Consider the following 13,417-nt stretch of genomic DNA (forward strand, 5'->3'; position numbering starts at 1 on the left):
TTTGTGGATTTTCTCTCTCTCTCTCTCTCTCTCTCTCTCACACACACACACACACACATGCTCTCTCTCTCTCTCTCTCTCTCTCTCTCTCTCTCAGACGGTGTGAGGTTGGTGAATGGTGGAAGTCGCTGTGCTGGGAGAGTGGAGGTTCTTCAGGATGGTCAGTGGGGAACAGTGTGTGGTGATGACTGGGATCTGGACGATGCTGCAGTGGTGTGTGGAGAGCTGGGCTGTGGGGGGCCTGTAAATGCAACACAAAACAGTGACTTTGGAGCGGGATCAGGACCAATCTGGCTGGTTGGTGTGCAGTGTAGAGGATCAGAGTCGACACTGAAGAACTGTAGATCAGATGGGAGGGGGGATTACTGTGGTCACGGTCGTGACGCTGGAGTCACCTGTTCAGGTAAACTGCTGTATTTAGGAAAAAATATAACAAATAGTAAAATTATTGTGGGCGGCACGGTGGTGTAGTGGTTAGCGCTGTCGCCTCACAGCAAGAAGGTCCTGGGTTCGAGCCCCGGGGCCGGCGAGGGCCTTTCTGTGTGGAGTTTGCATGTTCTCCCCGTGTCGGCGTGGGTTTTCTCCGGGTGCTCCGGTTTCCCCCACAGTCCAAAGACATGCAGGTTAGGTTAACTGGTGACTCTAAATTGACCGTAGGTGTGAATGTGAGTGTGAATGGTTGTCTGTGTCTATGTGTCAGCCCTGTGATGACCTGGCGACTTGTCCAGGGTGTACCCCGCCTTTCGCCCGTAGTCAGCTGGGATAGGCTCCAGCTTGCCTGCGACCCTGTAGAAGGATAAAGCGGCTAGAGATAATGAGATGAAAATTATTGTTTTGATCGATTTGATGAAATTTTGCTCCTCCACTGTCATGATTTATTGATATTCTGACTAAAAATGTGTGTGTGTGTGTGTGTGTGTGTGTGTGTGTGTGTGAGAGAGAGAGAGAGAGAAAGAGAGAGCATGAGAGAGAGAGAGAGAGAGAGATAAAGAGTGTGTGTGTGTGTGTGTGTGTGAGAGAGAGAGAGAGAAGTTTTATTTGATGGTCTGGTTTATGTGGATTCTCTCTCTCTCTCTCTCTCTCTCTCTCTCTCTCAGGCAGTGTGAGGTTGGTGAATGGTGGAAGTCGCTGTGCTGGGAGAGTGGAGGTTCTTCATGATGGTCAGTGGGGAACAGTGTGTAATGATTTCTGGGATACGAGAGAAGCTGCGGTGGTGTGTAGAGAGCTGCGCTGTGGGGAGCCTGTAAATTTTCGGTATAAGGCTCACTTTGGACGAGGATCTGGACCAATCTGGATGGATGATGTGAACTGTAGAGGATCAGAGTCGACACTGAAGAACTGTACATCAGCAGGGTTGAGGAAAAATGACTGTAATCATGGTGCAGATGCTGGAGTCACCTGCTCAGGTAAATTGGTTTTAATCTTAACATTTAAAATATATGCTCAAAAATATATTTATTACCACAATCGATATTTAAGTTCAATAAAATAAATGTTGATCATAATAGAATGCGCTGTCGGGGTCTGGTGTAAAGTCCACTTTGATGAACATGACAGTGTGTTGGACGCAGCGTCACTGCAATCTGCTGTAAAATCAGCTTTCGAGGAATTACACACTATATGATCATTTTACTACTACTGATAATAATAATAATAATAATAATAATAATAATAATAATAATAATAATAATAATAATATCTCAGGTGACCTCTGGTGGGATCACAACCCTGAGGGTAATAAGCTCTGCCTTAAACATTCACACTCTGCTTTTTCTTTGATTTCGATGAAACAACAGAGAACTCTGATTGTGTTTTGTGATTATTACATTACATTCTGCTCAGTGAGATTCTGTTCAGTTTCTTTGACAAATTAGAAGAAATTTTAAATTATATTTAAATCTCCACATCAGTATTCAGACCTGCGATGTAATAACTGACTTATTTTCAGGGCGGAGTTTATCTACAACAGAGGCGTGTCTCAGTTGCGTGCGTTTCTGATGTTGAACTTAAACGCGTGTTTCTTGCGTGATATCAGCCTGAGTGAGGAGCAGTGTTAACTCCAGCGCCACCATCTGACAGTTTGCTGGAACAACAATGCCATGCTGACATTTATATTCATGCTGTAAATTCACTCAAAAACACGATGGAGCGTCATTCAAGGACAATAATCAAGACATAAATATGATGGTATTAAATGATTACCAATATTCACACTTATAGTGCACAAAAAGGTTGTTTCACATGGAGGATGTTGGAGGAGACACATGTGAATAAGAAATATTGCTTATCTGGAGGAGTGAAGTCTTTATGGCCAAAATTATAAATGAACTTAAAGTTTCTCTGTAAGTGTATCAGACGAGCGCTCGGTCAGATTATCCTTCACACCGTGATTATGTTTTCTGAACAGGAGAGCAGATGGAATTAACACAGACATCATGTTTTATTCATTTGAAGAATTAAAATTCCAATCTAAAGCATGAAAAAACTGACTACAATAGAACATGATGTTCTGGATCAGGGCCCATTTTATAAGCTGGAGAACAATGAGTGTGGAAGCCATATAATTAAATTAATAGAACTATTCAGGCATCAAAATCTTATCAATATGATCGACTCAGTGCTCGCCATCTCATTCCTATACCATCATATTAGTCTTTTTATTTTTAAACTGTTTCTTGCTACAGGTTGTTTCTTTCTTGTTTCGTGTTACATTTGACAGGAAATGTAAAAAGTGCGATTTTCAGTCCCAGATATTTTGTGAATTTAATGATGAGTGTTAATAAAATGATGATATTAAATGTGAATAATATAAAGGAAGAACACATAAAACTGCCTGAAGCAGCTGTGTAACAGGACTCTGAATATGAGGAACTCTCCCTGCTGACATTCTGATGTGACTTCTGGACTTCACTGGTTCTGAATCTGGCCCACTGGGATTGTTGTGACTCTTCAACACTATTTCTGTCACTTTAATGTTCATTCTGACTTCATCACTTTAAATATCTGTGTGTTACTGTAGGAAATGATCCTGAGAACGAGGATGATGCTGTTCCAGCTGATCAGAGTACAGTTATAGTGACAGGTATGATAAAGTAAGATGAGATTTATTTTTGTATCATTTGTTTGGTGAATTATTGAATTTTCCTCTTAATGAAAGAGTTAATATAATTTCATTCATGGTAATTACAGCACATACTGCATACTGTACAACCCCGATTCCAAAAAAGTTGGGACAAAGTACAAATTGTAAATAAAAATGGAATGCAATGATGTGGAAGTTTCAAAATTTCATATTTTTTTCAGAATAGAACATAGATGACATATCAAATGTTTAAACTGAGAAAATGTATCATTTAAAAAGAAAAATTAGGTGATTTTAAATTTCATGACAACAACACATCTCAAAAAAGTTGGGACAAGGCCATGTTTACCACTGTGAGACATCCCCTTTTCTCTTTACAACAGTCTGCAAACGTCTGGGGACTGAGGAGACAAGTTGCTCAAGTTTAGGGATAGGAATGTTAACCCATTCTTGTCTAATGTAGGATTCTAGTTGCTCAACTGTCTTAGGTCTTTTTTGTTGTATCTTCCGTTTTGTGATGCGCCAAATGTTTTCTATGGGTGAAAGATCTGGACTGCAGGCTGGCCAGTTCAGTACCCGGACCCTTCTTCTACGCAGCCATGATGCTGTAATTGATGCAGTATGTGGTTTGGCATTGTCATGTTGGAAAATACAAGGTCTTCCCTGAAAGAGACGTCGTCTGGATGGGAGCATATGTTGCTCTAGAACCTGGATATACCTTTCAGCATTGATGGTGTCTTTCCAGATGTGTAAGCTGCCCATGCAACACGCACTAATGCAACCCCATACCATCAGAGATGCAGGCTTCTGAACTGAGCGCTGATAACAACTTGGGTCGTCCTTCTCCTCTTTAGTCCGAATGACACGGCGTCCCTGATTTCCATAAAGAACTTCACATTTTGATTCGTCTGACCACAGAACAGTTTTCCACTTTGCCACACTCCATTTTAAATGAGCCTTGGCCTAGAGAAGACATCTGCGCTTCTGGATCATGTCTAGATATGGCTTCTTCTTTGAACTATAGAGTTTTAGCTGGCAACGGCGGATGGCACGGTGAATTGTGTTCACAGATAATGTTCTCTGGAAATATTCCTGAGCCCATTTTGTGATTTCCAATACAGAAGCATGCCTGTATGTGATGCAGTGCCGTCTAAGGGCCCGAAGATCACGGGCACCCAGTATGGTTTTCCGGCCTTGACCCTTACGCACAGAGATTCTTCCAGATTCTCTGAATCTTTTGATGATATTATGCACTGTAGATGATGATATGCTCAAACTCTTTGCAATTTTACACTGTCGAACTCCTTTCTGATATTGCTCCACTATTTTTCGGCGCAGAATTAGGGGGATTGGTGATCCTCTTCCCATCTTTACTTCTGAGAGCCGCTGCCACTCCAAGATGCTCTTTTTATACCCAGTCATGTTAATGACCTATTGCCAATTGACCTAATGAGTTGCAATTTGGTCCTCCAGCTGTTCCTTTTTTCTACCTTTAACTTTTCCAGCCTCTTATTGCCCCTGTCCCAACTTTTTTGAGATGTGTTGCTGTCATGAAATTTCAAATGAGCCAATATTTGGCATGAAATTTCAAAATGTCTCACTTTCGACATTTGATATGTTGTCTATGTTCTATTGTGAATACAATATCAGTTTTTGAGATTTGTAAATTATTGCATTCCGTTTTTATTTACAATTTGTACTTTGTCCCAACTTTTTTGGAATCGGGGTTGTACATGTGGAAGTTGTCCTTCATTTAGATCAGGAACTTGATAATACGGTACACCTTGCCTGTAAGGTTAGTGATGGTTATGGTTAGCGGAGTGATATGGTGTAAGGTCAGCAGGTCATCTGTCACGTTGTTGAGTTGTCGGGTGTCCTACAGTTGTGGCGGACATTAAAGTGAATTAATGAGCAGACAAGCTCTCCCTGTGTTTTCTCAAAATCAGTCTCGAAAAAGCCACGTTACAATAATAATGTGACAGTTTTTATACTGACAGGTATGATAATAATGTGACAGTTTTGTAATCTCTATCATCAACACAGTCATAAATAATATCAAAGTGTATTTACTGTCATCCCTGTGATGACCTGGCGACTTGTCCAGGGTGTACCCCGCCTTTCGCCCATAGTCAGCTGGGATAGGCTCCAGCTTGCCTGCGACCCTGTAGAAGGATAAAGCGGCTAGAGATAATGAGATGAGATGAGAGATTTACTGTCATTGATTTAATTAATTTTGACAGAGAAAATACCAGAGTCCTGTGATGCTGCTGTTACCAATAGTACACAAGGATTATATCACAGAAAGAAAGAAAGATGTTTCACTTTTACATCTGTGTGTCTGGATAGAATCTTTTGAGTAAAACAGGGTAAAAATATTTTGAAATTATGTTCTGTATCTAACAGACACCATCACAGACCCTGATCTTTGTATTTGTTTTTTTTTTTGCATACTGATTCCATTGTTCTGTCCACCTCTCAGACGGTGTGAGGTTGGTGAATGGTGAAAGTCGCTGTGCTGGGAGAGTGGAGGTTCTTCAGGATGGTCAGTGGGGAACAGTGTGTAGTCTTGCCTGGGATTGGAAAGATGCTGCAGTGGTGTGTAGAGAGCTGAGCTGTGGGGAGCCTGTAGATCTGCGGTTTTGGACTGGGTTTGGGCGAGGATCCGGACCAATCTGGATACACGATTTGTACTGCAGAGGATCAGAGTCAACACTGAACAACTGTAGCTCACAAGGGGGACATGTCTGTAATCAGAATACTAATGCTGGAGTCATCTGTTCAGGTAAACTGATGTACTGAGAAAAAAATATATCTAATATCAAAACAATTTTTTTTTACATTTTCGATTTTATGTAAATCTAAAGCATTTTGCAGCTACACTGTAATGATTTGTTGGTATTCTGACATGTTGAAAATGTGTCCAATATTTACACAATGAAATAAAACACAGGTCACATAAGGCCGAGACTCTCTGCTGGTCCTCACCGGTGCTCTGGGAGAGTGGAGGTGTTTCTTGGACGTTCCTGGTCCACAGTGTGTGATGCTGACTTTGACCAGCAGGATGCAGAAGTTGTGTGCAGAGAGCTGGGCTGTGGGATTCCTGTGGAGGTGCTGGGATCAGCTGCTTTTGGCCGAGGGGAGGGTCAGGTGTGGACAGAGGAGCTTCAGTGTAGAGGAAACGAATCTGAGATTTACTTCTGTCCAACATCATCTTCATTCAAACACTCAACCTGCTCCCATGACAACAATGTGGGATTAAAATGTTCTGGTGAAGTATCATGATTTAACTTCTGTTTAAATAGAGACCACAAACCTGTCAATCAAACTTTAAGGTGCCTTTGTTAATTTTCCTCTTTCACCGAGCTCTCGGCTGTTTGTTCAGCTCACACAGGGGCGCAGCTGGTGAACGGACCGGACTCCTGTTCCGGTCGAGTGGAGCTCCAGTACCTCAGTGAGTGGGGCACAGTTTGTGCTGTAAGCTGGGATATGAGAGCTGCAGATGTTCTCTGTGCACAGCTGGACTGTGGGAGTGCTGTGGCTGTGGTGGAGGTTGACTGGTTTGGGAATGGGAGTGGCCGCATCTGGGCTGATGTGTTTGATTGTCAGGGGAATGAGACACACCTCTCACAATGTGGCATCTCATCATGGAGTCGAGCTGCATGCTCTCATCAACACGATGCTGGAGTCATCTGTAATGGTGAGATATTAACATCACATACACCATGTTAGTGAATAAAGTCAGTGTTCATTAGAATATTTAAACCATGTTCTTCTGCTTCAGGATCATCCGTGGCGTTTCATGAGGGGCGAGTGCGGTTGTCTGGAGGGAGCGAGTGTCAGGGGGAGGTGGAGATTTATTTCAGGCAGGACTGGAGGAGAGTTCTCCAGGACTTGTGGAGTCTGTCTGAGGCGTCTGTGCTCTGCAGACAGCTGGGCTGTGGCTCTGTGCTGAACTACCGCTCCTCTCCATCCACCACTGAACACAAACACATGTGTGTAACGGGTTTCAGCTGCTCTGGGACTGAAGCTCATCTGGGGAACTGCAGCAGAGCACAAAATGTCAGCTGCAGCTCCGGGGAACAGCTGTACATCACCTGCTCAGGTAAGCAGAACAACACCGACCAATGAACAGCGATTAACAACAGTAATAAATGTTTTATCCTTCTAAAGTGTTCTATTAAATATACAGAAAAATCAAATAGTCTACAAAGGGATATTAGTTTTATATACTTTATTAAATTAAATAAATCTTTAACTCAGACCCCAGGTCCATCAGGCTGGTTGGTTCTGGTGGAGACTGTGCAGGAAGGCTGGAGGTTTTCCACAGCGGCTCGTGGGGGACAGTGTGTGATGACTCGTGGGATATTGAGGATGCGCAGGTGGTGTGCAGACAGCTGCAGTGTGGAGAGGCCCTCAGTACCCACATACCAGCCTGGTTTGGTCCTGGAACTGGGTCCATATGGCTGAATGAGGTGGAGTGTGAGGGGAACGAGACGTCCCTGTGGAACTGCAGATTTCAGCGGTGTGAAGAGGGTGAATGTGGACACCAGGAGGACGTAGGAGTCGTGTGCTCAGGTACAGTGTGATGACTGAGATTAAACCTGTTAAATATGGACATGTCTGTGTTTCAAAACTCAGCTCCAAAGTTCCTGAAATTCAACACGAGAGTAAGGAGCTGTTTATAAATGTCATCCATGTTGAATATCTTTTTACAGAAAGATAACAGAGTAAACCTCAGCCACGAACTGCCAAAATATAAACAGCGCATTAAGTGTCCCACCAGGGACTCTAACACTCTGGACCACTGTTACACTGTTTTAAAGGACTCATACACGGGCGATTGCTCTAAGACAATGAGGGAGGCTCAGCCTCCTCTAAAAATGATGAACATCGTGTAGGATGAATTGCGCTAGGCTTATGTTATAGCCGATCTTATAACATTGCTATTTCAGATCCAGAATCATAGAAATATATGTGCTCAACCCAACTACAGTGCGAAATCATTTTGTTATAACTTTCCCCAGTTCGCCTAATGTGTGCGTGAGTTTTTCCCCCTTGTAACAGCGTGATCCAGCCCAGCCTCAGTGGACTAAAATGGCATTTGGGAGCTATGCGCTTGTCAATCTCAAAATGCAAGATGATTATTGGACAAATACTGCGAAAATGCCTGCCCACGGACTCTGAGCCTCACAGTGGGAGGGACATGGCAGTTTCCACGAGGAGACTGGTGATTGTTGAAAGCGGCCGGATATTTTCTTTGATTGACAGCTCGTTTCAACTATAGACAGGCAGCGGTGAATTTCAGTTTAGTCCCATGCGGATTCGCAAGTGCTGTGGTGTATTGTAAGAGATCAGCTTACATTTCGATTTCATTCATTACATACGGTTTCTACCAGCTTTTTTAGTTTGTATATATTTTCATTGTAAATAAAGTGTAAATATAGTGTTGTCAAGTTTGCTATCTTAGTTCCAGAAATTTCGTTTATTTGAGTGACTGAACTTGAACTTGAGGGGGCTAGTCAGCTAGCAAGAAAGCTGCGCACAGATGCCAAGCATTGTTGATTTAATTTTGGCAAAGCAATTTGCCAGTCTTCCTTTCGAGGAAAAAATAAAAATTAAAGAGCAGGGTAGACCAACGCCTCAAATTGACTTGGTGAAAAAGGTAGGGAATAATACTCGTTCCTTTCAGCTCTCCTGGTATGAGAAAGTGAATTGGCTAACAGCAAGTGACCCACATCAACAACAGTAAATAGGCTACTTTAGTAATATGTCATGGATGGACCAAAACTATAGAATCTATTTAAAATGTTTATGCTGAGTATATTATATTGGAATATATTTTTTTCTGGATATGAATTAAACACCGCTACAATTTGGAAAACATTTTTAAGCAAAAACACAGCTGAGAACATTTCACACTACAGACCTTGATTAAACGTGAAGGGTTATCAAAATTGTCAATAAAACATTTCTCAGTCAAAATAAATAAAATATAGGGAAAGTGTCATTGAATGAAATGTGTGGCACCCAGCTCTATGTTTGGCTCCCCAAGGTCAGTGCTTGTGCCTATTGCAGAACACTCTGCTGTTACTGCTGAGGTTCCTGACAAACAGCTACTTTCAATAATGATCATTTTTTAAACAACATGCCACAATTTTAAAATATAAAATGTTAAAATATACCCCCCCAACACCACCATCATGTATATTGGACAGTAGGCTAATGGGCCAAAAGAACCTGTTATTTCACAGTTTGTGACCCTGCCAACAATCAGCCAGATCAGAGGCAAGAGTATGGGCAAAATTGATGTGTTTTTTCTTTTAAAATCTGGAAATATCGTAACCGATCAGCCTCCCCTGTTTGAAAGACTACCAGCCGCCACTGGACTCATACCACTCTGTCCCCCGTGCAGCCTTGGGACTATCTGATCACTGTATGGTTCATCTTATCCCGTCCTAAAGGCAGAAGCTGAAATCTGCTAAGCCTGTAGTTAAGACAGTGAGGAGATGGTCTGATGAGGCCAAAGTGGAACTACAAGCCTGCTTTGACTGCACTGATTGGAGTGTTTTTGAGGCTGCAGCTTCAAACCTTCATGAACTTACTGATACTGTGACATCTTACATCAGTTTTTGTGAGGATATGTGTGTGCCCACCAAGACCTTCCGCACATACAGTACAATAACAACAAACCCTGGTTCACCATAAAACTCAGACAGCTTCGCCAGGCCAAGGAGGAGGCCTACAGAAGTGGGGACAAAGTCCTGTACAAACAGGCCAGAAACACACTAACAAAAGAGGTGAAATCAGCTAAGAGGAGCTACGCTGAAAGAATTAAAAACAGCCTTTCAGCCAACGATCCAGCATCAGTGTGGACAGGCCTGAAGAATATCACTCAGTGCATTTACATGCACATCCAAATCGAGCTACTGTCAGTAATCGAGCTAAGGGTCCCAGCAGGGGTGCCAGAGAAATCCAATCCTACATGCACACAAGGAAATCGAGCTATTGTGTGAGGTACATTGTGCACCCGAGCCACAGGTGGCGCTACACACCCCATTATGTTGGTACACTTCCAGTTGTCATCATGAAGAAGAGCTATTCAAGAGTATAAACAAAGTTATCAGTTCCATGTTCACAAGAAGAACGACAACGAGGACAGCAACATCGAGAGAGAGAAGATGGACAACAACGAAGCAGCTCAGCACTTGCTGAACATTCTGTACACCGAGGCTGTTGTGTTTCCCGCTTGTGGTCTCGTCACTCGTCACTTCTGGAAGGGGCAGTGCTGAAGTAAGTAGCTTGACTATGTAGCTCGATAGGGTTTACATGCACTAAGTAGCTCGGCTACAATCACATAATCTAGGTCGCGTAGCTCGATTACGAGAAATCCAGTTCAGTTCGATTTCAGCCGACCTAAGGTGTTTCCATGGCATTTAGAACTTTGATTTCAATCGAGCTACGGCAGAAATTCGATTTTCTCTATGTGCATGTAAACGCACTGACTGTGGACAGGCCTGAAGAATATCACTAACTACAGGAGACCATCCCCCTACACTGCAATGAACCATCAACTGGCTGACGAGTTGAATGTGTTCTACTCCAGATTCTACAAATTCACACCTCTCCCCCCCTCAGACATTAAAGACCCATTCACACCCCCTGCTATTCTGCCTCCTCTCACCTCTGACCCCACACCAGCACTCAAGATCTGCGAAGAGGATGTTTGTCAGCTTTTTCGCAGACAGAAGATCAGGAAGGCACCTGGCTCAGATGGTGTATCACCCTCCTGTCTGAAGGTCTATGCTGATCAGCTGGCTCCCATCTTCACCCAGATCTTCAATAGATCCCTGGAGCTGTGTGAAGTCCCCTCATGCTTCAAACGCTCCACAATAATCCCGGTTCCCAAGAAAACCACCATCACAGGACTGAATGACTACAGGCCTGTAGCTCTCACATCTGTAGTCATGAAGTCCTTTGAGAGACTGGTGTTGTCACACCTGAAGGACATCACAGACTCCCTGCTGGACCCCCTGCAGTTTGCCTACTGAGCAAACAGGTCAGCGGATGATGCAATCAATATGGGACTACACTACATCCTGCAACACCTTGACTCTGCAGGGACGTACACCAGGATTCTGTTTGTGGACTTCAGTTCGGCATTCAACACCATTGTTCCAGACATCCTCCACACCAAGCTCACCCAGCTCACTGTGCCCTCCTCCACCTGTCAGTGGATTACAAACTTCCTGACTGACAGGAAGCAGCAGGTGAGGATGGGGAGCTTCACATCCAGCACTCGGACTGTCAGCACTGGCGCCCCACAAGGGTGTGTGCTCTCCCCACTGCTTTTCTCCCTTTATACCAATGACTGCACCTCAAAAGACCCGTCCATTAAACTCCTGAAATTTGCAGATGATACAACGGTCATCGGCCTCATCCGGGACAGTGACGAGTCTGCATACAGACGGGAGGTTGAACGGCTGGTCTGGTGGTGCGGTCAGAACAATCTGGAGCTGAACACGCTCAAAACTGTGGAGATGACAGTAGACTTTAGGAGGAGCCCCCCCACTCTGCTGCCCATCACCATCAACAACAACACTGTGACTGCAGTTGAAAGCTTCAGGTTTCTGGGTTCCACAATCTCTCAGGACTTGAAGTGGGAGACAAACACAGTCATTATCATCAAAAAGGCTCAGCAGAGGTTGTACTTTCTGCGCCAGCTCAGGAAGCTCAACCTGCCTAAGGTGCTGCTGACACAATTCTACTCTGCCATCATTCAGTCTGTTCTTTGCTCTTCCATCACTGTTTGGTTTGGATCGGTCACCAAACAGGAGAAGAACAAACTGCAATGGACAATAAGGTCTGCAGAGAAAATTATTGGTGTCAACCTGCCCTCCATTCAAGACTTATACTTGTCCAGAGTCAGGAAACGGGCAGGTAACATCTCTGCGGACCCATCACACCCTGGTCACAATCTGTTTAATCTTCTCCCCTCAGGGAGGCAATATAGATCTCTGTATGCAAAAACAACCAGACACAAGAATAGTTTCTTCCCTCAGGCTGTCTCTGTGATGAACAGCTAAAATACAGATTCATATATCAGTAATATCACTTGCAAAATAACTGCACACTCATACTGTCATTCTGTGCTCACTGTTACTTATATTTATACTTATTTAAATTTACTATTCATCTTTGCACTATGCACCATATTGCACCAAAAGGGAAATCCTTTCTGTGATAAACAGCTAAAATCCAGATTCATATGTCAGTAATATCACTTGTAAAATATCTGAACACTTATACCGTCATTCTGTGCACACTGTATACTTTATATTTATTTAACTATTCCATACTTGACTTACCAGGATTACTTTGCACTATGCACCTATTTTTGTTGTTGTTGTTTGCTTGTTTGTTTGATTTTGTGTCTATGCTTTTTTATCTGTTTTGTACTATGAGAGCTACAGTAAGTGAACCGGAGTCAAATTCCTTGTGTGTGTCCACATACCTGGCAATTAAAGTGTTTCTGATAGCTTCTGATAGCTTTCTGATAATATTACACATCTTTAACTGAGTCATTAAAAACAGGATTTTTACAAATGAAGTCGAAGTCATTCTTCTTCCAGCAGAGTTTAAAGAGATCCGACTCACGGAGGGCTGTGAGGGGAATCTGGAAGTGTTCTACAATGGAACCTGGGGTAGTGTGTGTCACAATCAGATGGAGCAGGAGGTAGAAACAGCAGACATGGTGTGTCGAGAGCTGAACTGTGGAAGACGTGGCAGTCTGTCAAACACTGCAGCGAGAGTAAAATCTGCTCCGAACTGGCTGGATTATCTGAAGTGTAGGAAACACGACTCTAATCTGTGGCAGTGTCCATCTTCACCCTGGGGACAGAACCACTGTGATAATGGTGATGAGGTGGTTCATATTACCTGTACAGGTGGGTGGATTCAGACTTTTCTGCTTCTGTCCATTGCCATAAACTGCAGTGTTTCATTGTGAATAGTGTATAACTAATGTTGCTGAAATATAAAGTGTATTTGGTAAAAAAATCCTGTGAAAAGTCTGAGGAAAGTCTGCTCTGAGAGATAAACCTGCATGTGAAACCTTTTCATTAATGCATGTATTTTATTCCTGCAGATGACGGAAAGTCTCTCCATCCACGAGAAAAGTGTTCTTCATTTCCCTCTCAGAAACATTGCTCAAGTAAGGATGGATAAGGAAAAGCTTTTTGTACTGTTCTTCATTTGCATTTGTTAGTCTCATCTCATCTCATTATCTCTAGCCGCTTTATCCTGTACAGGGTCGCAGGCAAGCTGGAGCCTATCCCA

The 13,417-nt window shown here is 43.1% G+C and overlaps 1 protein-coding gene across 1 annotated transcript in view; it reads left to right on the forward strand.

The window, feature by feature from the left end:
• The window catches only part of LOC132869636 (uncharacterized), a 343,638-nt gene that overhangs the window by 280,070 nt on the left and 50,151 nt on the right, over window positions 1-13,417 (forward strand). Inside the window, 8 exon segments of the mRNA XM_060902929.1 lie at window positions 98-403; window positions 1,098-1,406; window positions 5,562-5,864; window positions 6,033-6,350; window positions 6,465-6,779; window positions 6,864-7,189; window positions 7,333-7,657; window positions 12,715-13,030. Coding sequence (XP_060758912.1) covers window positions 98-403; window positions 1,098-1,406; window positions 5,562-5,864; window positions 6,033-6,350; window positions 6,465-6,779; window positions 6,864-7,189; window positions 7,333-7,657; window positions 12,715-13,030 — 2,518 coding nt within the window.

This window comes from Neoarius graeffei, chromosome 21, assembly GCF_027579695.1.
Source record: "Neoarius graeffei isolate fNeoGra1 chromosome 21, fNeoGra1.pri, whole genome shotgun sequence".
Lineage (NCBI taxonomy): Eukaryota > Metazoa > Chordata > Actinopteri > Siluriformes > Ariidae > Neoarius > Neoarius graeffei.